A 25,753-nucleotide genomic window follows, 5' to 3' on the forward strand; every position below is an offset into this window, starting at 1 on the left:
GGTCGTGACCACCCTCGTGCAAGTCCCTCAGTGCCTTGGCCTGGTGCACTTGCAATCACACCGTAGCGTTTAAGGCGGAGGCAGCTTCTCCACCGGTCGTATAGGCATCGCTGGCCAGTCGAGTACCTACAGATCCGGGAGTGGAGGCACGGTTCTCCCTGCCGGTTGGAGGCGGATTTAGGACACAACTGCATCGCAACCGACCGCTCCACCGGGGGGACCCTTGTCGTTTAGTTTACACTCGAAGTAGATTGGTCCCTCTAAGCGAGATCCCAATTCGTCGGTCCTCCGACGTGACGTCGAGAGTGACCGACTGAAAGGGAACTAAAGATTACTAACAAATAAAAACACTAAAACTTTAAAACTAAAATGAAAGCAAGAAATATAAAAGTAAACTCTAATTCAAAGTATTAACAAAAACTATAAGAGTATCTCAATTCTTAAGTAATACTGATTACTGCTACTAATGTAAAATTGTAATTTACATATACAGTTTCAATACTTCAAGTTGTATCAATTAATTTGACAATAATAATAATAACATATTTATATTTTACATGTTCTAATACATTTGTTACATTAAGTTTGATAATAATAACAATAACAACAATAATAAATGACAATGCATTTTTGACATTTCAAGTTGCATGAATTATAATAATCAGCATAATTAATGCTGCTTATAATATAATATAATATATGAATTATAGTTGTTAATATCAATACTAATAGCCAATATTAATAATATTATTAATTATACGATTTTTACAAATACATTTCAGGTTGTATTAAGATATTAAGAAATATAATGTACCTTACATTATAATAATAATAATAATAAATTACATGTAATGTATTTTTAACCTTTCAAGTTGCATGAAGTAATTTATGATGATTGTGATTATAACAATACATATTAATTATAGTAGTTAATATCAATAATAATAGCCAATATTAATAATATAATTAATTAGAAGATTTTTTACATATACATTTCAAGTTGTATATAAGATATATAACGTACCTTAATATCAGTACCTTAGTACCTCATTATTATTATTATTGTTATTATTATTATTGCAGAATGATTTAATAATGAACAATAGGATATATTTGTAAATCAGCATTAATTTACAATCCATCATTATTAAACAATATATTGTTTTTATTCTATTGAGAAGAGCGGCTTGAACATCCTTCAACGCTCTCCTTGTCCCTGTTTCATGGATGAAGGAAAGTTTGGGTTTGGAACATCATGAGCATGAGTACATTTTCCCCCTCTCCTTTAATAGCTTGGCTGCTGCCACAAACTCCACAAGTTTCTTTTTCTCTGAAATTGCACTGGCGTCCCCTGTTCTCCTCTTCAATTAAAAAAGGGCCAGCATTAAAGAATCTCGTGAGAAAACCGCCTTAACGACTTCCTGAATATTTAAACGATGGTTCTGGAACAATTCTCACTGGTGCTGTGCAGGGAATCGCTGTACGTGGCAAAAGAAGCGTCAGACCTTGACTGAAGCGTTTTGGGTTTGGTTTCTGTGCCTGTGAAATCTCCTCACAGATTTACCGCTTTTATTTTTTCTGAACCTATTCCCTGCCTCCCCTCTCTGTCTTATTCAGACTTTCTCTTTCTTTCTTTTTCCCCCCACTCTCCTTGTCTGGAATTCATTACCTTTGTATGAAAACATCAGGATTCCAAAACGTAATATGAGCTTATTTCTTCAAAAGGAGACAATTGAAAGCATGCTCATGCTGCTCTTGGGTGTACAGTAAAGACACTCATAACGATGTGGAAAGACATGTATAGTTTTATACTAAATCCTACTGCTTTCATACAAATGTATAATGAGGAGGACAAAAAAGCAGCATAAACGTGGTCCAGACGACTTAATAATTAATTATTAATATGCAAATATAGTATTTATTAATATCCTGCATTTTTGTCGTCTTGCATTTTAGTTTAATTAAAGCATGCTCATGCTGCTCTTGGGTGTACAGTAAAGACACTCATAACGATGTGGAAAGACATGTATAGTTTTTAAATCCTACTGCTTTCATACAAATGTATAATGAGGAGGACAAAAAAGCAGCATAAACGTGGTCCAGACGACTTAATAATTAATTATTAATATGCAAATATAGTATTTATTAATATCCTGCATTTTTGTCGTCTTGCATTTTAGTTTAATCTTTAGTAATTTTAGTACAGTATGCGCATTTGACATTTTTATTAGTTTTTAGTATTTCTATGTAGCTTTATTTTCATTTCAGTTTTGGTTTTAGTCATTTGTAGTTTTTAAATTGAATCTTAAAATGTTTGTACTTCAGTTTAAACATTTCATTTATTTTATTTCAAATGCATTTTTGAATAGTTTCAGTTAACCCTGCGGCTTATGAGCTGAAGTCCTCTGAAGTCATATGACATTTGTCTAAGTTGTTATTTACTGAAAGTTTACTGCAAATGAATCTGAATTCTCAAATCAAAAATCAAATCAATTAGTCTTTAACATCAAACCTGTATTGTACTTTATTGCATTTTTATGTGCCAAATTTAAATGTGCATATCATATGTACATGATATTTAAAGAGGAAAGATTAAAATTAGAATTCATAGTTTCTCCTGTTGTGTTCCACAGAAGAAAGAGAGTCGTATAGGGTTCAGAATGACATGAGGGTGAGTAAATGACTCACTTTAGCGGAACTATTCATTTAAGCCGTCTGTAATTCCTCAAGGTTTCTTGGAAAAGCCGCCTGCAGTGCTATTAAAATGGCAGGGGGCATCTTTCATTCTTTTACCTTGTTCCATTTTCATTTTTTATTAATTTTTCCCACTCCTTGTCTCAAACTAAATCACTCTTTCCTGAAGTCAGAAATCACTTTTGCGCTTTCAAATAATAGTCAGTTCGTACATTAACACCGTGTTTTATTCAGCCACATCGGTCTCCAAGCGCTCAACAAATCACTGAGATAAATTCACACGCATCTCTATTTTATTGCACTCATGGAGTCTGAAACTCTTGACTTTTTTTAAAGAACTCTCAATGGTTGCTTCATGTTGAATTATTTTTCAAAGCTCCTTTAATGTCGCCTTTCTTTATTAGTTTTGTTCTGCTTTAAGCTTTCTAGTAAGTCATAAGAGGAAATGCTCTATTTTCAATGTATTTTTATGGCAAGACGCAGGCATCCAGAGGATAACAGTAAATCACCTTATAAAGGAGGGAAAGAAAAAACGCTTTATTTTCTTATATCAAGTTATTTATTTTCCTTGCTTTGTTGGCTGTTCTTTATCCTTACCCCTGCTATACAAACATTGTATTACAGTCTGAGACGCATCCGTCTCCATTACTGCACCTCAATGTGATAGCAGTTTATTTCTGGCTCGCCGCTGGAAAACAAATGCCCTAAAACTGCCACTGCTAACAGGCATTTCCAGACGGGACACCCCCACGGCCCTTTACGGTGGCCGTCGTCATGCCAATATTGAGGTGAAATTGGCCATCTACTGTAGGAATAGTTGAAGTGTTTTCCTGTGACGCAATGCAAAAATTTTTTGTTTGTTATTTTAGAGCAGAGCTTCGTTGTTGAATCTGTTGTATTGTCCCTTTTAGGTCTTTTAAAAGTTTGCATGCCCGTAAAACAGCTTAAACCAGCCCAAGATGGTTTTCTGGCCTTAGTTGGCCACCTGGCTGGTTAGTCAGGTCTGGTTTGATGAGTTTAAATGGGTTTTAGAAAAAAAAAAAAATATAATAATAATTCTTGCACAATATTTGTCGTCTTGTTTTCCAGTAGAAATATCTAAACATTTTTCAGTCAAGATGCATTTACTTGAGAAGTATAAGGATGTAAGATATTAAGTCAGTTAAGTCACAAAAAAAGTCCAAATTAATTGAGTTTATGCGTAATACAATAAAAAAAAATTAAAGACTTATTATTAAAGATTATTCAATATTTTTCTTGTTTAAAAGATACTTTATATACTAATACTAATACTAAGATTTAGTGTTTTTGCCTTTTTTCATTACAAGATGGAAAATGACTATAAGGAAGTTTTTAAGTCTTGTTTTCTGAAAATTTTATTTGAAAAATCTATCAATGAGGTAAGAAAAATCTTGTTTTCCCTTTGAATTAAGTGAAGTGGTATTTTCAAATGGCTTTATTCATGCGGCTTGAAAATAAATCAGAATAAAAATGAATATAGAATATGAAGCCTATTTTTATTTTCAGATTTTGATACATTTATTTTCATGACAATTAAGCACATATTTTCTGGCCCAAATTCTCTTATATGTGACAAAATAAATTAATGTTCTTTTATAATTTATTTATTTAAAATTTTAAGCATAGACAATGTAATATGCATGTATTTTTTTTATTTGTGCTATATTTTATTCTGTTTACATATTATTTATTTATTTATTTTATTCTTTCAGTGTTTGCATCTACTTTAGTTATGTGGATAACTAAACAGTTTTTAGTCCCTATTTACTTCCATAGTTTTTTTCCATACTATGGAAATCAGTGGCTACCAGCAACTGATTGATTACCAACATTCTCCAGAATATCTTCTTTTATGTTCAGCTGACGAAAGAAACAGGATTAGAACAACATGAGGTTGCGTAAATGCTGACAGAATTTTAATTTTGGGGTGCACTACCCCTTTAATGTATAATAATTTACTCAAGGAATGGGTTTCGCTTTTATTTGACAGTGATGTGTTGGCCAAATTACAGCATAATAGGAATTTCCTAAGCTAATTTACAGTTTGCGTTTTCCTGCCACCGCGACTTAAATCACACCTGTCAATGCACGCTATTATTTCCCCACACCGCTGGCGGATATTAGGCCGCAAGTGAGGCGGCGTTTTCAGATGGCTTTATTCATAGTGCTTGTCATTAACTCGGGAGGGAGGGAAGGCTAGTCATTAGCATACGTTTAGTGGGCTCATGAATATTTGAACCGCTGCGAGCAGAGGACTGGTTGTTAGCGTAGCATCATCAGTGTTAGCGGCAGTAAGAGCGTTTGGACGGCCAGCTGTGAGCACACCAGTACAGGGCCCAGGAGTGTGTGAAGGACGGCTGTTTATTGTGTGTACAGCTTCAGAGTGCCACTGAGGGAATCAAGTGGCTCTGACGCACTGAGAGACTCTTTGATGTGAAACAGAGCCGATCGTCCTCGCATCCCTGATGGCAGAGAGAGAGAGACACGTCCCCGCAGCTTAGTGCTAAAACCTCAGTGATTTGCTCCAGTGGGGAGAAGAGCATTCCAGCGTCTCTCCCGCACGCTTACACAAACACACATGATGCACAAATATACACAAACATACAGCGGGATCTGCGACGAACTCACAAGAAATTAAGAAAATGTATTTTGCTGAATTTTTGCAGAAAGCATATAATGCACAAATGTACACAAATATGCAGCAGGATTCGTGGCATGATGTGTTGCTCTTTAAGCATGCTTCACTTTGTCAGACAGGTTCTATTTAAGTGATTTCTTGATTCAACAGGTCTGGCAGTAATCAGGCCTGGCTGTGGCTGGTGAAATTTAACTCAGCTTTCTAAAATAACGTGGTTAATCACAGTTCTTTCATGATTTAACAGGAGGGGGCAATTAATTTTTCACGTAGGGCCACGTAGGTTTGGACAGCTTTTTTCCATTAATAAATGAAATCATCATTTAAAAACTGCATTTTGTATTTACTTGCATTATCTTTGTGTAATATTTAAATTTGTTTGATGATCTGAAACATTAAAGTGTGACAAACATGCAAAAAAATAAGAAATCAGGAAGGGAGCAAACACTTTTTCACACCACTGTATATATATATATATATCCACAGTAGACAAATGTTATGTAAACACAAACTTTTATTTTGGATGCGATTAATCACGATTAATCGATTTGACAGCACTACCGTAAACCATTTATTTTGTGAAAATAATTTCTATCAATTTTTTTAAATAAAGTTATGATATATAATATCATAGTTTTTTAATGGATTATTTTACAGATTATTTTGTTGTTATCTGTGCTGATGTATAATTTAATAGTAAGTATATAATTAAATAATCAGTAAATATGTTTAAATATTAATACATAATTTTAAATAAATAATTTTAGATAATAATAAAATAAATATTGGCAATTTATTTGTAATTATATTAATTTAGATTGATAATAAATATAAATATATTCAAATATTTTTCTTTCTTTCTGTTTCAGGAATCTGAAGGGACATTGCCCAACTTACTGGTTCTGTGTGGAGACCACGGCATGTCTGAAACCGGCAGTCACGGCGGATCATCGGAACCGGAAATCAACACGCCCCTTGTGCTCATCAGCCCCGCCTTCAGGAGGAAAGGTGAGTAGCACAGGCCGTTGATGGGTGTTCTTTAAGAAGACTCTGTATTGAGAAATTTGACTATTGGATTGCCAAAAAATCCTATGTTAGAAAAAAAAAGACGTTGTCTCATGGTGTTTTGAAGGAAAGGTTACTCACCTTAAGTTTCTCCTCCAGACGTAATGGTTATGCGACTCTTTGAAGTTCAAGCAAAACATTTTGGATGATCTTCTATCGATTTTCCAAAGTTTTTCTGTTTGAAAGTGAAGTTATTTTAAGCCTGGGTTGTATATTTGATGTCTTGGTTCTTCAGGAAAGTATATTGGCCAGACTTAGTGCAATCCATACACAAAATTCCTCCCACAATTGTTAAGCCGTATCCAATAATGGCCGTCTGACAGATATCCAGCTAAACAAGGGCAATAGTCCTCGGTCTCCTGCAAAGAAGCTTTATGCACAATAAACATTTCTGTAAATCAGTCCCCAGACTGAGAGTTGGCGTGACTGGGGTGATGATTTTTCATCTTTATCTTGCTTTAAATCAAACTGACTTATAACTACCAGCATATTCACACATGCATTTAAGAAAATGTATGTCTTTGTGAAGGGACGGGGGCTGATCGTGTTGCTGATGCACCAGTTAATGATGTTATTTACCATTTTACTGCAAAGGCTCAAGGAACAAGAAGCTACAGTAGAGCCTAACCAAATCAAAGGTCTGTTTCAGCAAACTCTCAGTAGCGACTATGTGTAAGCACACGACACAGAACAATGCTTAAATCAAAAACAGTTGCATTTTTCAGATCAGTGATAATGACATTCTTAAAGATATTCTTAGAATGTGCAAACCTGTGTGCTTCTGTTCATCTGTTTAGGAGTTATTTCAACCATTCTTTGCAAGAGCACAAAATAGGATCTGCTTTTGTTAGAGCTTAAACTGTAGACATTTTTTTGCATAATCGAGACCGTATCTCTAAAGTACTGATGAAGGGCAATTATTCCACTAAAAAGAGCCTGATGTGTTTCACACTTTCTTTGCTTGCACTTTTGCAATTATTTGCATTCTTTTATTGCATTTGTATTTTTCTCCCTATTTTAGTCAAGGTTTCTTGCATCAGAGACAGCCAAAGTCTTTTTTTTCATGATCATTTCCATCCTCTCTGGTCCTCAAAATTATAGTTAATGTAGTATTCCTCCCACAATTGTTAAGCCGTATCCAATAATGGCCGTCTGACAGATATCCAGCTAAACAAGGGCAATAGTCCTCGGTCTCCTGCAAAGAAGCTTTATGCACAATAAACATTTCTGTAAATCAGTCCCCAGACTGAGAGTTGGCGTGACTGGGGTGATGATTTTTCATCTTTATCTTGCTTTAAATCAAACTGACTTATAACTACCAGCATATTCACACATGCATTTAAGAAAATGTATGTCTTTGTGAAGGGACGGGGGCTGATCGTGTTGCTGATGCACCAGTTAATGATGTTATTTACCATTTTACTGCAAAGGCTCAAGGAACAAGAAGCTACAGTAGAGCCTAACCAAATCAAAGGTCTGTTTCAGCAAACTCTCAGTAGCGACTATGTGTAAGCACACGACACAGTTTACCCTACTAGAATTGATGCCGGAAAGTTATCATATTCATAAGTGCAACAAGTCATTTGCATGTGAAAGTAGAAACACATGCAATTCAGACGAAACATCTGGGCTGATTATAACGTGCACGTTAACTTTCCTCATGAAATGTGTGTGTAGGTCCGACAATAGCATCCACGATGTCATCGCTCGTGGCCAGTGTACTCTTAAGCAGTTATGAGCAGCGGGCTGTGTAATATGTGTGAACTCTTTTATTTTTGTTATCACTTGGCCGTTTGACTTCTAGCAGTGTCCAGTGTTTCCCATACATTGAGTTATTTGTGGCGACTCATCACCGCCATAAATAGATTTCCCAAAAGGCTTGTACTTCGTTGAATAAACTGAGCACTGCACGTTTCAAAATTAAGATGCAGCGCGGGTGTTTTTATATGAATGTATCTTTGAAAAGAACTGACTGTCTTCAGAAAAGCTTCGATGTCATTTTCATTTTGTCTTTCCTGTAATGCCTGATAAAGTAACGTTTGTGACTGTGAGCGCAGTCACAGTGCTTATTAGATTGCAGCTGTTACCAGGGAAACCGCTATATTTCTCACTCCAACTGGCCTTCTGCTGGCGGAGAATGAATTTGCAAGTCTGTGGGAAACAGCAAACATAAACAAAAAGTATACTTCAGAACTGTTTTGAGAAGGTGCTTATGTTTTGAGCCATGTATTATTACTCTGAATTAGGCTACTACTACTATTACTATCTTGTATCCTGCAATAATCATTTACTCAAAAACTCACTTTTATGAGATGAAGAAAAAAATAAAAAATATCGGCCAGAATATCGTCCCAAAAAATCGGCATCATATATCGGCCATCGGCTGCCCTGATTTCCAAACATCGGCCAGTGAAAAACCCCTATCGGTCGACCTCTAATCAAGTACATGTTTTTCTCTTGTAAAATTTTATTTTACTTAAAAGTATGTCATCACTTTGACTTTTAAATGAAAAAGTCATGTTTTTATTTAAGAGTTTTAAGTAAGATTTTATGGGTACGATTTTTTTGTTTGTTTTTGAAAAAAGTCTTTTATGCTCAAAAATACAGTAAAAATTTGAAATATTATTACAATTTAAAATAGCTGTTTTATATATATATAAATATATTTAAAAATGTAATTTATTCCAGTAATGCGAAGATCAATTTTCAGCAGCCATTATTCCAGTCTTCAGTGTCACATGGTCCATCAGACGTCATTGTAATTTTTTATTCTTATGAATGTTGTCTTTTTCAGGATTCTTTGATGAACATAAAATACAAAAGAACAGCATTTATTTGAATTTGTATCATCATAAATGTCTTTAATGTAACTTTTGATCAATTTAATGCATCTTGCTGATTAAAATGATTAATTTCTTTTAAAAAATCATGTTGACCCCAAACTTTTCAACAGCAGTGTAGGAAGTGAAAGTTCTACTGTAAGGCTTTCTAGATGTGCTCCTTCTCACATATCCTACATAGACTCATATAGTTGTTCGCTGCACATTAAATCACAAATGTCTGTGACAGTCTGATTGCATTAGAGGATTTCTGCGGTGAGTTGCTGGATAATTTTACGGCCCGAGGGTTTTAAATTACCCACTGATTCATCTCTGTCTGATAATAGGAAGCATTAATTAATTTTTCCCCTACTGTTTTATAATGGATTAATTTGCATTGAGTCTAGTGTGTAATTGATTGTGACACACACACACAGAGCTGGCGCAGCGGTTGTCGTGCTGGTCATGTGACGCAGTACATGCAGCGAGCACATGACGCTCTCATAACCACGTGTGGATAAACACACACACACACACACACACACACACTATACTCACGCCCTAGAGTGTGAAAATCTGTGAGAGATGCTCATTATCCACTTCCACTCATCCCTATATTCTCTCTCTTTTTCTCTCCTAAATGAAAGTGTGGAGTGGCGAAGCATCTGTCTACACCAGACTGTCAGGGTGAATGTGATAATTGTTTCTTTTCCTGCCTGATCTATTTTTGTGATCTCTTACTCATTTATAAGCTTGCACACACACGCATTCACAACAGCTTTCTCGTGCAGCACACTGTTTTTATTTAAAGATGAGCTCATATTCTCACCCGCTGCATGCGGCGCTTTCATGCTGACCTTATCGTCCATCATACCGCTGTAGCCGCAGGTAAAACCAGCGCCGTCCGGAGAGAGACATGGCAGACTTGTTAATAAGCAGCTGAATGTTTGTTTTTACTTTTTTGTATATGCATAAACTTAACCTGAATTGACTTCTTTCGTATCTTTGTAACTCCATCAGAATTTTGCATTGCAAAGTCTTCAGTGTGATTCAGACCAGACTCAATTCAGTCAAATTTAACAATTGATTTACTGATTCTTTTAAGGATATGTGTGTTTATTTTTGTGCACAGCCAGCGAGGACAGTGCAAAAGCAATGCAACGCCGTTCAGCTGAATTATAGATGCATTTTTGAGTTAGCGCTACAGATTCATCAATAACACAGTGCAGGAAACACTGACTTAATCAAACGCTGATGATGTGAAGAATATATTATAGATTTAGTGTGTATAAATAATTTTTACTTAGTGTCATCAACTTCCTGCTAGAGATGAAGTGATCTGCATTCATTAATTAATATGTAAATAAATATGTCTTCATTTTGGGTGTCAGTTTGCAGAACAGTGCAGGAATGAGAACAAAAGTAGTAGAACATTTTCAGATGGATGAATAGATATATAAATTGATGGATGGATGTATAAATAGATGGAAGGGTGAATAGATTTATAAATGGACAGATGGATGAATATATTAATTGATTAATGGATGGTCGGATGGATGGATGTTTAAATGGATGGATGTTAGACGGGTGGATTGATGGATGGATGGATCTATGGATAGATGTATGGATGGATAGATGATGGATGAATGGATGGAGATGTATAAATGGATTAATGGATAAATATATAAATTGATGGATGGATGGTCAGATGGATGGATGGATGGATAATAGATGGGTTGACAGATGGATGAATACATGTATAGATAGATGGATAGATGTATAAATGGATGGATGGATATATAATATATAAATTGATGGATGGATGAATGGCTAGTGAGATGGATGGATGGATAATAGATGGATGGACAGATGGATGAATACATGTATAGATGGATAGATGTATAGATGGATGGATGGATGGATGGATAGATGTAGAAATGGATGGATGGATAAATATATATAAATTGATGGAGGGATGAATGGATGGTCAGATGGATGGATGATAGATAGGTGGACAGAACGATGTATAGATGGATGGATGGATGGATGGATGGATAGATATATAGATGGATAAATGGATGGATAGATATATAGATGAATAAATGGATGGATGTACATGTATACATGGATGGATGGATATATAAATTGATGTATGGATGGATAGATGTATAAATAGATCAATAGATGTATATATAAATGGATGGATGATTGATGGATGATGAATGATAGATGTCTAAATGGATGATGGGTATTTAAAAAATGGATGGATGAATAGATAGATGTATAGAGGAATAGATGTATGGATGGGTGGTGGGTGTATAGATAGATTGATAGATTATTCATATTTTGCTGAAATTAAAGAACTGACTTTCTTGTAAAACTCCAGAAAGTGCATCTCATGGACAGAAATGTGCTGTAAAGGTCCTTGCACACGGAGTCTGACGCATATTAATTAATCCGTTGTTAAATAATTCGCAAAACAATACAGTAGTCTTCAAGCAGTGAAGATGATTTTGCTGTGCTCTCTCTTCTTAAAAAGAGAAAAAGAAAGAGGGAATATTAGGTTCATCCAATCCTCAGATTGCGTAGAGAGGAAGGAGAGTTCCACCTCTTTATCAAGGAGCTGCGGGATTATCAAAGCACCTCTCAAAATACTTGCTACGGATGCAAAAAACGCAGAAAATCAAACCTGATCCAAATTTTTTTATGACGGACAAAAGTTTTGGAGGCAGTGTATAAACATGACTGACGCAACGTGAGGTCATATCTATTTTTTAACGTGTGAAAATTTCAGATCAAAATTTCAGACTCCGTGTGCAATGACCTCAAGTCTTAAAGGCGGTGAGTGCTTAATGACACGTATCTTGCTGTTGCAGCGGGATTTGAGGAGCCGGGCGTCCTGGAGCAGGTGGATCTGACCCCCACCCTCGCACTGGGTCTGGGGTTACCCATCTCCAAGAACAGCGTGGGCCATTTGATTCCAGCTGTGTTTGAGGAGTTATCACTCAGAGAACAGCTGCGCCTCCTCCAGATCAACGGACACCAGCTCAGCCGCCTCCTACAGGACAGCAATCCCACCTTCCACAAGGGTGAGTTCACATGTGCAGGACAAAACTAATGCATACAACAGCATTCCCACAGAGCCATGATCAGTCCACAAACCATCTGATGCAGTTTCAAACACATAACAATTTGATTAGCTTCCCAGTGTCGAATAAGTGATTGGGCTCTTTGTATGTCAGGAAAATGTTATAAGAGGCAACTTATTGGCCATAATAATAACTTGTCCCAAGCCAGAAGGTCCCAAGATGAGATGGATAGCAGTCCAGTCACTAGGGGTGGGAACTCACCTGCGATAAAAATTCACCTGCGATCCGAGCGGAGAGGTTAGGCTACTCACGGACTCAATATGCACTCTGCAATAATAACGTGATCGATGCCTACAGTCCACGCTGATAGCTGTTCCGGGGCAGTTTTTTATCTCCATCTCCTTTTATCTCCATAAACATATATAGAGCAGTAGAGCTAATACAGTGGCTGGAAATCTGTTTATCCTTCGGTTCCTCGTGCTTCCCCATCTTCATAGAGAACTCAGTTCATGGTTGCTCAGAGCACTTTGGAAAGAAGGTGGAAATGGCGTGGCCGAGATTTCCACGCATTTTTTAGATGCTGGGACCAGGGAAATCTATATAGAGCGCCTTATTGTAGTAATATATTATAGTAAATTGTAGTATTGTATTGTAGTAAAATATCGATATTTGGTGCCAGATATCGATTCTCGTATCACATGAAGAAGGAAAACGATATATCGCCATATCGATATATTGTCCCACCCCTACCAGTCACCTCTGGTTTGAGATGTATACAAGGTCTGACTCTGCCAACTGTAAATGAATCTGGTTGTTCGGATGGATATGTAAAATTTACTCTTCCCAGGTGGAGCGTCATCAGCAGCATTGGAAGTTTGGGAGCCTCACAATCCACATGTTAATTAGTAATGATTGATGAGACACATGAATGTACCTTAAGACCCTAATTGCCATGCAAAGAGAGCGTTCAACAGAAAATTTTGCTGACTGGCATTAGTGTGAAGAAAATTTCAGTATATTTGCATATAGCACAGGATTTGTAGGTTTCCGTTATGTGCAGGCCAAGTGTAGACGGAGTGTGCATCCAATCGGATAGCATTGTCTGAACTGAAATACTCAAATATTGTCTCAAAAAGATGGATAGATGATGTATAAATGGATGAATGGGATGCATGTGTAAATGGATGGATGATGGATGGATAAAATGGAAGGATGGAAGGATGGATGGATGAATGGAAGTACTCAAATATTGTCTCAAAAAACAAAATAATGAGGTTTGGATGCAAAACTTTTTGTTGTTGATGTGTGTTAATGATTCACACTTTACATTCATAACGTAACTAGTTACACACATGCAGTGTTTTTTTTTTTTTTACTTAAACAGAAATTTATTAAAAATAGTTTTCAGTAATTTAAATAGAGCTGAAATAAAATGTTAAGAAATATCAGAAAAAATATTTGATGAAAAGCTTGAAAGCCTAAAAACACTGTTTTGTTTTGTTTTGGTTTTAGGTTTAAGTTTAAGGAAAGCTAAAACTGAAATAAAAAATAAATTAAATCTAAATTTAAATATTAAAAGCATGTAACAAAATTGCTAACACTAAAACAAAAAATACAGCTGAAAACTGAATCTGCTATTTAATCATTAAATATTATTAAATACTATAAATAATACTAAAGTAACAGAGTCAGGGTCTGTCAGAGAGTGTCTCTCACACTCTCGCACTACATTTAGCTACTATCTAGGGCATTTGTCTCAAAAAAGCAATAAGCTTCAGTCTTGTAGTCTGTGCTATGCTTTAGTTTTCAATCCAGTTTTGTTTTCCTGTTTTGCTGCTTGAGTAACAAGCTCATGAAACGCTGTCAGTAACCCGACATAAGAGCACGGGTTTGAGTACACAGACATGACTGGGCATTTAGAGCACTTTAATTCCATAGAAATAGAGAATTTATACCCTTTAGCCCAAGCCTAGATGTGTGTGTATGTGTGATTGTGTGTCCTCCGCTGTCTCTTTAGCAGTTTGGTTGCATTTTCTCTCAGTGGGATATCTGGCCTCCCACAAACATCCATCTCTGGCTCATTCACTTCTCACATCTAACAGTGCTGAGTGTTTTGCTGGGTTATGAGGTGCGAGTGTGTTTATACAGGGTTAGAGTGTTTGATGGTGATGTCTGCTGACATGTTCACAGACTCGCGTTGCTGTTTTATAGAAGTGTATGTCTTGTGTAGCCAGACATTTTGACTCGTTATAAATCTGAATCACAGCTTATTCTGGCTACAAACTGTTCACTCAGACAGGAAGAGATTGTTTGACTGCCATGTAAAGCAACCAGAAGAGTTCTTTTTGTTTGTGTGTGCATGTATGTAAATTTGTTGCACAATAATAGATTGGCATTCAAATTAGTGCACAGCAAAGTCAATCCACGAGCAGCTGCACAGATGCTGATGCATCCCACTGGATGAGGATCTGCTTTTATGGTGGGAAGAATATGCTTAGCCGGCAGAGCGTATTTTGTTCACAGCTGGCCCGTGCTGTTTGAATGAGAACATGTGACGGGATGAAAATGCGATTTGCCTTTATGTAAATACTGTTTATATATGTGCACAAAATGTGGCAGTCTGCTTTACATATGATGTTTCATTCATGCATATGGTTTGATTTACAACTCATGGTTTGATTAAATTTAATTTAAATTTTTTTTAAGACGTTTAAGACTATGCACGTCATATTTATTGTTAAATAACTTTTTTAATTATCGGCATTTTAATTTTTAAATGATAAATTACTTTTTATATATTACTGTTTTTATAAATATTTGAGAACAAAATTAAATGAAATGTATATAATTGATTTATCTATTTGCTAAAACTAGATCTGGGTAAAAACATTTTTTTATTAAAATGTTTATTATCTGCATTTGTTTGTGCCTGTTAGTTTTACGTTTTTTTAATGTATTGTTTAGTGTCTGTTAAGCCAGAAACAAATGATACAAAAAAAATACATTTAATTTAATTTTTTTTATTTAAATATAAGTACAAACATTTCTGTAAAGACAATACTGTTTCTTTTTTCTATTATAGTCCTATAGTTCCTGTTCTTTTTGAGATTCCTTATGTTCTGATGTAGCCTACTACTATATGCATATATCAGTCTGGCGAGTAAACTAAAAAATGTACTAGCCAATGGCGATTCAATTGCTGAGGTGTCCGTAGAGGGTTGACAATATGCATTAGACATTGAATTTCCCCTCTTTCACCTGTGCTCGAGTGAAGGTTCGAGAGGCGTGTGGAGGTTGAGATCTGATTGATGAGGATGACATACCGCCGCAGCCCACTTTTGTCCTTCCATTTTCTAAGGACATTCAAAAATATGAGATTGTTAGAGGTCAGCTCTTCAGTCTCTGTGTGACGTACAGGCAGATATTACCTCACTTCACCCATGTCTGTCTTGCTGCCTTTAGGATGTAGAAACTTCTCCATCATGCTTTGAAGCCTAATGAAGCACTTAATTAAATTGCAGATGAATTATTGTGATTAAGGGGAGAGTCATTCATCAGAGTTTTTCTAAGCACATTGACCTGAAAGCGAGACGTCTGAGGTTTTCTCCTGATAACACTTTTCCCACGGTAACCCGCTGAGAGCTCATGACGGTGCACCATTAAAATGCAACATGCAGCAGAACCCAGAAGTCACACTAGAGATCTTGACCTGCTTTTCACTGTGTGTGTATGAAGCAGAGGCAGTGCTCAAAAATCTCCATACTAGCATACTGCATGATAGCATACTTTGGATAAAAGCGTCTGCAAAATGACTAAATGTACTGCAGTCTATAGTAAATACTGTATAGTGCATACATTTGTTTTTTAATCTTGGAAATAAATAAAAAGTGATGTTAGTAACTAATTACTTTTTGTAACTACTTTATATAACTATGCTGCACATTTGGCAAATGAAGGATGTCATCTGGGTATTGCATTCACTATGCACTCTATACATACTGCATACTATAAAAATAGTGATAGCCTAATAGTGTGCCATTTCAAAACACCCAGAGGTGTCTCTTTTTGTGCCTTTTTCATCCAGAATGCGTTATGAACTGCATTATTAAAAGGGTTAGTTCACCCGAAAAATTAAAATTAGGCTGTTTTTTACTCACCCCCGATGCATCCTAGGTGTATATGACTTTCTTCTTTCAGACGAATCCAGTCGGAGTTATATTAAAAATGGTCTTTGATCTTTCAAGCTCTATCGTTGTACTCAGCAGGTGTTGCAGTGCTTCGGTTCAAAAGACGTAAAATAAAAAGCACCTTTCCATAAAAAAAGTGTCTCACAAAGGCCTCCTGTAGCGAATCGATGTGTTTTTGTAAGAAAAATATCCATATTCAAAACGTAATAATCACTTTAAACTAGCTTGCGCCAGCAATTGTACACAGAAGCAGTTCTGGGGGAATGACGTATGAGATCAGCGTTGCACATGCGCCGGTGAGTCTCGTGAAAACCAACGTTTGTTTACAGGATCAAAAGAAGCAAAGTTTCCTTACTTTAGCAAAGGAAAACCAGTCTCCTCTTGGCTTATATCGAAATCCTCCGACATTCTTCTTTACAAATCCTCGTTTTGTACTTCTAATTAGTGACCGTTGTTTTGTTTCGATCTCTCCGCGTGTGTCACTTCTGAGCGGAGCATGCGCAAAGCTGACCTCATACGTCATTCCCCCGGTACTGCTTCCGTTTACAACAGTGAGTGCAAGCTAGATTCAAGTGATTATTAAGTTTTGAATATGGATATTTTTCTTACAATAACGCACCGATTCGCTACAGGAGGCCTTTGTTCACCCCCCGGAGCCGTGTGATACACTTTTTTTTATGGAAGGGTGCTTTTTATTTCAGGTCTTTTGAACCGAAGCAATGCAACACCTGCTGAGTACAACGATAGAGCTTGAAAGATCAAAGACAATTTTTAATATAACTCCAACTGGATTCGTCATATACACCTAGGATGCATCGGGGGTGAGTAAAACACAGCCTAATTTTCATTTTTTGGATGAACTAACCCTTTAAGCACAGCCTGAGAGCACACGCTCACACACACACACACAGTTCTTTATTAATAAAGATAATTAAATAATTTGCTTTATTAATATAGCTCAGCAAATAAAAGCCCAGATCCACTTAAACAGAAAGGATCTTCACAGACCATCATCAACACAAATGAGTGATAATTCCAGCTTCAGAGGCTGATATGTGAGGAGACATCCGTCATCATGACAGGATCATCCAGAATCCTGCAGTGGCCAGATGCAGAGACACTGTCCTGCCATACACACACACACACACACATATGCACACACATGGGTCCTGCTGTGTGCTGCGGTTTGTTTGAAGAGCTCTACTGATCTCCCGTCTGTTGTGTGAGTGTGTGTGTATGTGTCAGCACAAGTCCGATCTGTTCCTCATTCACTCACAAAACTGTGAAGCTCAAGGGTTTGTGTGTGAGAGGTAGAGCTGTAAGATTAGAATATCTATCTATCTATCTATCTATCTATCTATCTATCTATCTATCTGTCTATCTGTCTATCTGTCTATCTGTCTATCTGTCTATCTGTCTGTCTGTCTGTCTGTCTGTCTGTCTGTCTGTCTAGTTGCCTATCTATCTGTTTGTCTAGCTGTCTATCTAGCTGTCTATCTAGTTGTCTATCTAGCTCTATCTAGTTGTCTCTGTCTGTCTGTCTGTCTGTCTATCTGCTTCTCTCTCCCTTCTCTTTCCTTGTTTTCTTATTTCCAGCTGTAAATATTCATGAATAATCCCCATTATTCCAGGCTCATCCCAGCGGATGCTCCGTTTGGCTTTTCTCTAACTCTCCTGCTCTGTGATCAATGCTGTGAATTAAACTTTCATTATTAAGCAGACGCCGCTGTGTCTAAGAGAGGACAGACCATTTTCTGAGAATCATCCTCACAGGCTGAGGTTTCTCATTGCCGTAACGCTATTATGTATCTTGCAGCTCTAATATGCATGACTTTCAGCTGATACTGTGAAAATAACGCTATGTTTCACTGTCGTAACACTGTGTAACAGTTGACATGGATTCATGAGCTAATTCAGCATAATCATATAATTGATTAATCACAGCCTTGCTTATTTGTGTTATGACAATAGATGAACGTTCCAGCAAAGTGAATTCATTCATGAGAGCATAGATTAATGTGAAAACGCCTCTAATGTTCTGTTTTACCCGCTAACGCTCAGTAATTGTCCCATTCATCACTTTTTCACTGGGTTAACATGATCTCCGTCAACAAATCGCGTTTTGGTTTATCGCCTTTCTGTCTTTGGGTTCACGCAGACACATCGATTAAGATGCTACATAGATGCTTGGGAAAAACAAAAACGTCTGGGAAAGAAATATTAAGCATTCACAGGTTTCACATGGCCTGGAGGAATGTGTGGCTTCACATTCTATCTTTCCAAAGCAGCATGCATGATTAAAATTCATATGCAAGATGCACTGATCATGCATACTACTTATATAGTATATAAAGCCACATCCTGCAAAATCATAATAAGTTAAATATATAGTACTGTATGCCAAAAGTGCTCATATGGTTGATTTTTTTGCATGCAGTAAATATTACGAACAACCCCATTGCTCTTCAGATGAAGAGGTCATATGCAACTTTTTCAGTTGCCATGGCAGTTTCAATTAATATTGAATTTTGAAGGTAATTCATTTAGCATCCATTAGTTATTTAGCGTCCACTAGTATCGTAAGGTAATTTGGCTAGTAATTTAAAGTAATTCATTTTGTGCATCCAAACAGTTTGCAACAAAGAGGCTCATTATATAAAGATGCCATTTTAAGTGCATGCTTTTAGTATGTTATACAAGTATGCAAATGACATTGCAGCCTTTATGCCTTCATGGAGAGTTGTATGTGTTTTTGCATTAGCATCTTAAAGTAATTTAGCTATAGTGTTTATGGCCATTCATTTTGTGCATGCAAACAGTTTGCAACAAAAACTTGTATAAAGATTTTAAAAAATTGTATAAAGATTAAGGCTGTCAGTTTTTTTTTTTATTTAATTGCATGATGTGCCAATTAATGAATCACAAAAGGGCCAGGAAATTAGCCTTTGTTCTAAAATTAGAAGTTGTTGTTCTCTTTTTTTTTTGAGAAGCTGTATCTGAATTGGCATTTAGGTATAATTTACACATGAAACACGAGGTTGCATGAATTGAATTTGCATGGGTTTACAATAAAATAATATTGAAATTTATGATTAAAAAAATTAAAATATGAAACTAAAACCACCAGTAGGTGGAGATATGCCACTGTCCTAAAAAAGAGAGTCATTCATTCAACCGATTCCTTCAAACAGCTGATTCATTCTAGAATATAGGAAGAGACTAGGTGTGTCCCAATTTGTATACTAGTTATATAACACAATTCTGAAGAAAAAAGTCAGAATTGTGAGATATAAACTCACAATTGAGAGAAAACAATAGGCTACTCATAGGCTACATTACACAGTCAGTTGTCGTCATGCATCATGTTCGTCAGCGACTGCTTACAGTGTGAGATGACGTACATGGACGACATACATGTCTGGCCCAGGATACAGTGTGTTAAATGCGTTAATGAATGCATTATTTTTTCCAGAATAAATCGCACCAAATTAGCACATTAAGGGCCAGTTTTACTAACAGCCCTTACCAGCGCAAACCATCTTTTGGTGTTAAAATTGTTCTGTCAGGTTTTACTAAAGACGCGCAGTGACGACTTAGCGCTGAAAAGGTGTGGATAAAGTTATTTTTGCGCCTGACCTTATTGAATATGCATTTTTAGGAGTTTCCCTTTCAGACACAAAAGTTATGAGGAGAATATTCAAATGAATCACGCAACGCATTTTACTAACGTTTTCACTCATCAAATTACTGCCATTTGCGCCATTATTTAACGCCCCAAAAAAGCATGTTTTAAATAATTTTGCGCTTGAAATGGCTGAAATTATTGTTGCTAGAGGAAGCACCGCAGAGAACAGAGAGTGAGAACATGATAGAAGGGAGAGGATTTTTCACACGTAGGCGTATTATTTTGAATGCCAGAACACCACATTTTCCGAACATATCGTTTGCCAAGCCATGTTATTTTTAATTTGCTTCAGGAAATAAAAGATGACTTTGAACTCAACTAGGAGTCACGCAATACCATGTCTATAAAAACTTCTAGCAAACCTTCATTTTTTGGCCTCTGGTTTTTTTCAACGTACTGTGGCTTCTTTATTTCTTTATTGTTTATTCGCGACTATACTAATTTGAGCTGCGCTTGGTTATGGGTGTGCAATAGGACAATTTTTGATTGTGGACGATAAAAATGTCTCACTATCTGCTTTTGAAGAAATATCATAGTATCGTGCTATAGCGCACATTCTATCAGCTGCAGTTCTGGCGCCGCCGTATCAATATAATGTACAACGCGACATACATTCGCATCAGTGTTAAAGGGATAGTTCACCCAAATATGAAAATGTTGTCATTAATTACTCACCCTCATGTTGTTCCAAACCCGTATGACCTCTGTTCATCTTCGGAACACAAATTAAGATATTTTTATGGAATCTGAGAGCTCTCTGACCCTCCCATATACAGCAAGGGTCCTTACACGATCAAGGCCCAAAAACATAGCAAGAAGATCGGTAAAATAATCCATGTGACATCAGGGGTTCAACCATAATTTTACAAAGCTAAGAGAATACTTTTTGTGCGCAAAAGAAAAAAAAAACGACTTTATTCAACAATTTGTCTCCTCCACGTCACCCTAGCGCCATTTTGGAGAGTATCCACTGAACGTAAATTGAGTATGCTGTTTTGTGTCAGCTGCGCCACGCGGATACGTTGTTTTCATTCAAATAAAAGCGTAAACGATGTAAACTCAGCGGTAGAGTTACTCTCACGGTACACTGCACTTATTTGCCGTCACAAAAGTACATTATTTGCATCTGCTTTAAAGCCTTGCCGGTTAAACGTTTCATTCACATGCTGTTCTGATGTGCGCTTTTTCTGAGCATATGTACACCCGAAGCGCGCACACTAAAAACTCTGTCAAACAGCGCCTGATTACTGAACTAAGTTACATTTTGCATTAATACTGTTAAAACACACAAGGTATATGTATAGACGTAGTTGGTTATGTCTAAAATGAAAGTAAACCATTAAGAGAGAAACGGATGCGTGCCTGTATATTAAATGCGCGCAGCTCTTAAAGGGACAGTACTAAGTATGCTGCTGACTGTCATTAAAGGGATAGATCACCCTGAAAACCTATATTAATTTCTTTCTTGGGCTGAACACAAAATAAGATATTTGGAAGAATGTGGGTAACCACAGTTGCTGGTCCACATTGAATTAGTTAGTAGGAAAAAAAAATACTATGGAAGTCGCTGTGGACCAGCAACTTATTCACATTCTTCAACATAACATTTATGTTCAGCAGAAGAAAGAAACTCATTAAGGTTTAAAGCAACTTTTGAGTGAGTAAATGATGGTTCAGTATAAAAATAAAACACTTTTTATTTTTGCTAATAAAACACCAAAACACAAAGAGGAAAATCACTCACCACTCTTGATTTAAAAAACGTTAATACAGTTGCTTTAATAGGAATCAATCTATATAGTGTTTTATTTTTATATTTGTTGATTCAGTTTCTTGAATGCTCCTGCTAAATACACCTATTTTACCTGAAAATAAAACAATGTTTGTTTTATTTGTATATTATGTGTATTTGTAATGTGTATCTTTGTTCTCATTTTTTAAAGGGACAGTACTAAGTATGCTGCTGACTGTCATTAAAGGGATAGATCACCCTGAAAACCTATATTAATTTCTTTCTTGGGCTGAACACAAAATAAGATATTTGGAAGAATGTGGGTAACCACAGTTGCTGGTCCACATTGAATTAGTTAGTAGGAAAAAAAAATACTATGGAAGTCGCTGTGGACCAGCAACTTATTCACATTCTTCAACATAACATTTATGTTCAGCAGAAGAAAGAAACTCATTAAGGTTTAAAGCAACTTTTGAGTGAGTAAATGATGGTTCAGTATAAAAATAAAACACTTTTTATTTTTGCTAATAAAACACCAAAACACAAAGAGGAAAATCACTCACCACTCTTGATTTAAAAAACGTTAATACAGTTGCTTTAATAGGAATCAATCTATATAGTGTTTTATTTTTATATTTGTTGATTCAGTTTCTTGAATGCTCCTGCTAAATACACCTATTTTACCTGAAAATAAAACAATGTTTGTTTTATTTGTATATTATGTGTATTTGTAATGTGTATCTTTGTTCTCATTTTTTTATAACAAATATAAAATAATGACAAAGATTTTTATTTTCGACCACTTTGGCCTAAATATCTGCCATACTTTTTAAAATATTTTTGTTACCGTGATAGGCTTTGTCTTTATAATAGGGAAATGAGTTTGGCTGTAATGCTCAGACAACTTGCAAAATAGTAAAATCAACATGACAAAGAATCGTGATATTCCTAAAGAAAAAAATCGTGATATTATATTTTTGCCATATCGCCCACCCCTACGCTTGGTATGTTGCTTTGGTCGATATGTAAATGAGATGTTGTGTCTGTGTTCTTTAATTTGCGCATTGTTAGTAAATCACCCGCAGAAATTTCCATGCCCATCGGCATTGTTTTGGAATTGCGCTCTTGCGCTAATTTGCCCTGTTTAGTAAAACTGGCCCTAAATCGACATCCCTAATAAAGATACAGTTTTAAGTGCATGGTTTTAGTATGCAAATTGCAATGCAGCCTATGTGTGTTTATGGACTTTTTTAAGATAAATTGTCTATATATTTAAGTTCATTCATAGATGCAATATTAAGTGCATGCTTTTAATGTGTTATACATATACAAATGCAGCCTGTGTGTGTTCATGGACATGTTTGTGTGTTTTTGCATGATTTGAAGAGTGTGAGCTTGCATATGTTAAACCAGAGATGTACATTAAGTATGCAGACAACACATGCTTGGCCAGCGTGAAGTTGGTTTTGCATACTTAACATGTGTTTAATGACAAACAAGGAGGCGATAGTTTCCTTAAAATTTGTGTCATTGTTATTCCAAACTGATTTTTACCATGTTGACTCTTTAACATGAACTGACTTGCTGAACAAACTGTTTGTCTGTGTCAGTAGTTGAGCTGCAAGACTGTAGAAGTCAGCCGTTCATGCCTAATGCGTTTTAAATTGCACTCGCACACAACAGAAAACACACTTGACCCAAGTATGCGACACAAACAAAATGTATCTGTGTTATTCTACACAGCATCAGTTCTATGGAGAATCAGAGCTCAGAGATGGGGAGAGACACGTTAGAAAGAGAGAGGCACAGAGCGAGACGGAGGTGTCCTGTAGTGAAGCATCTGGGCGGTATGAGGCAGACGTGCCTGTTAGCTCCCTCTGAGATCCCGCTGTGAAGGCCCTTAGTGTCTGTCTGCTTTAAAACACAGCCAGCAGAGACCTGATTCTTATGCAACAGCTTTCTCATGGTGTCTTCATAACACCGTGGCTCTGTTCAAATCCTAGTGAGCGTTTCAAGGCATTGTATGTGAAGGCTGTTCTGAAAGATAAATGTTATTTTAAACACCTTCTTATGAGATCAGCATCACATTTATTCTTTGATGAGAAGGCAATCCTGCAATTGCAGTAGGCTCAGTAAAATAAATTGTCTAAATTTTTGTTTTTCCTTTCTGATTTTACTGATTACAGGCTTGCTAAATAATAGGTAAAATAATAGATAACAATAGATAAACCGATTGTAATCATAAGAATTTTTATTCGAAGTTTTAGATTTAAAAATTGTTTTTATTTTATTTGCATTTATTTTGTTATTAATTGTTTTAATTTATTTTAAAATGAATTTTTTTCTCAGTGAAAATATTTTTTCTCAGTGATTTTGCTGCCTATACAGGCTTGCTAAATAATAGCTAAATATAATAGCTTTGTTTTATTAATTGATTTCATTTAATTTAATTTAAATTGTCTTTTTTTCTCACTGATTTTGCTGCTTACATTATAATTGTACATTTTTATTAGAGGTTTTACAATTTATTTGTTTTTATTTATGATGATTATTATTATTATTGTTGTTTTTATTATTACAATTATCTTTTTTTCCTCACTGATTTTACTGATTGCAGGCTTGCTAAATAATAGATAACAATAGATAAACTGATTGTAATTGTAAGGCTTATTTATTTATTTATTTGTTTGTTTGTTTGTTTATTTATTGTGTCATTTAATTTAATTTAAAAGTGACTGTTTTCTCACTGATTTTGCTACTTACAGGCTTGCAAAATAATAAGAAAAAACAATAGCTAGCAGGAGATAAATCAATTGTAATTTTAAGGATTTTTACATTAGATTTTATTTATGTACTTATTTATTTATTAGTTTATTTTTATATTTTATTTCATTTGTATCTATTTTATATTTTTTATTTAATTTAAAATGTAATTTAAAAATTGTAATTTATTGTAATTTTATGATTTATTTAGTTTGTATTTACGTTATTGTTTAATTACATTTTTAATTTAATTTAGTTTAAAACATAGACTGTATAAAACAATGTCACCCGTAGGTTTCTGAAGAGTGTTTTTGAAGCTCAAAGTGGGCGGAGCCAGCCGTCACCATATTGGCAGCGCGTCACTCCTGGATAATCAAAAATGGGCAAAGAGGCGGGAGCTGGTTGCTGAAACCACGCCCACCTAGCTCGACGGCAGTGACAGCAGCGGCAATCCACCTGTCACTCAAGTGGCCACGTCTTTAATTATGCAGAACTGTAAGGCTTAATATAATTTAAACGGATGAGTTATAACAAAATTCACTCCCCTCACAGTTGTCATGAAGGGCAAAATTTGCTATATAGACCAAAACCACTTTTTGTACCAGGCTGTAAACATATTTGTTTCTGCTGTAAAGTTGGGCATTTTAACATGGGAGTCTATGGGACTGACTCCCTTTTAAGGCCAGCCTCTAGCGGCCAGTCCATGAATTACAGTTTTAGTCACTTCCGTGTTGGTTTCACAAGAGAGACTGGAAGGTTGCCGCTATGTTTAAAATGTTATTTTCTCATATTTCATTGCTTACAGTCTTGTTAAACAATGGATAAAACAATATACAACAATAGATAAACTGACTCTTTTTGTAAGGTAGTTATTACGGCTTTTTGAATTTAATTTAATTTAACTAGCAGTCATGTAGAGCATTTCAGATCAGTCAGTTGCAAGGTTTCAGCTCAGCAAAATGCCTTTGAAAGTAGTTGCCTATATAGGTAGACAGCAAGGCAGTTAACTAAGTTAAAGTCATTCTCTTTCTTGCGTTCTGGTTTCATCTCTGTCATTCTTCAT

At 35.9% G+C, this 25,753-nt stretch overlaps 1 protein-coding gene across 1 annotated transcript in view; it reads left to right on the top strand.

Annotated features, from left to right (window-relative positions):
* pigg (phosphatidylinositol glycan anchor biosynthesis class G (EMM blood group)) overlaps positions 1-25,753 on the top strand; it is a 136,261-nt gene that overhangs the window by 30,833 nt on the left and 79,675 nt on the right. Inside the window, exons 5-6 of the mRNA XM_016277489.1 lie at positions 6,220-6,358; positions 12,111-12,323. Of these exons, the coding sequence (XP_016132975.1) occupies positions 6,220-6,358; positions 12,111-12,323 (352 nt within the window). The remainder of the gene's footprint in view (positions 1-6,219; positions 6,359-12,110; positions 12,324-25,753) is intronic.

This window comes from Sinocyclocheilus grahami, unplaced genomic scaffold, assembly GCF_001515645.1.
Source record: "Sinocyclocheilus grahami isolate Dianchi unplaced genomic scaffold, SAMN03320097.WGS_v1.1 scaffold112.1, whole genome shotgun sequence".
In the NCBI taxonomy this organism is placed as follows: Eukaryota; Metazoa; Chordata; class Actinopteri; order Cypriniformes; family Cyprinidae; genus Sinocyclocheilus; species Sinocyclocheilus grahami.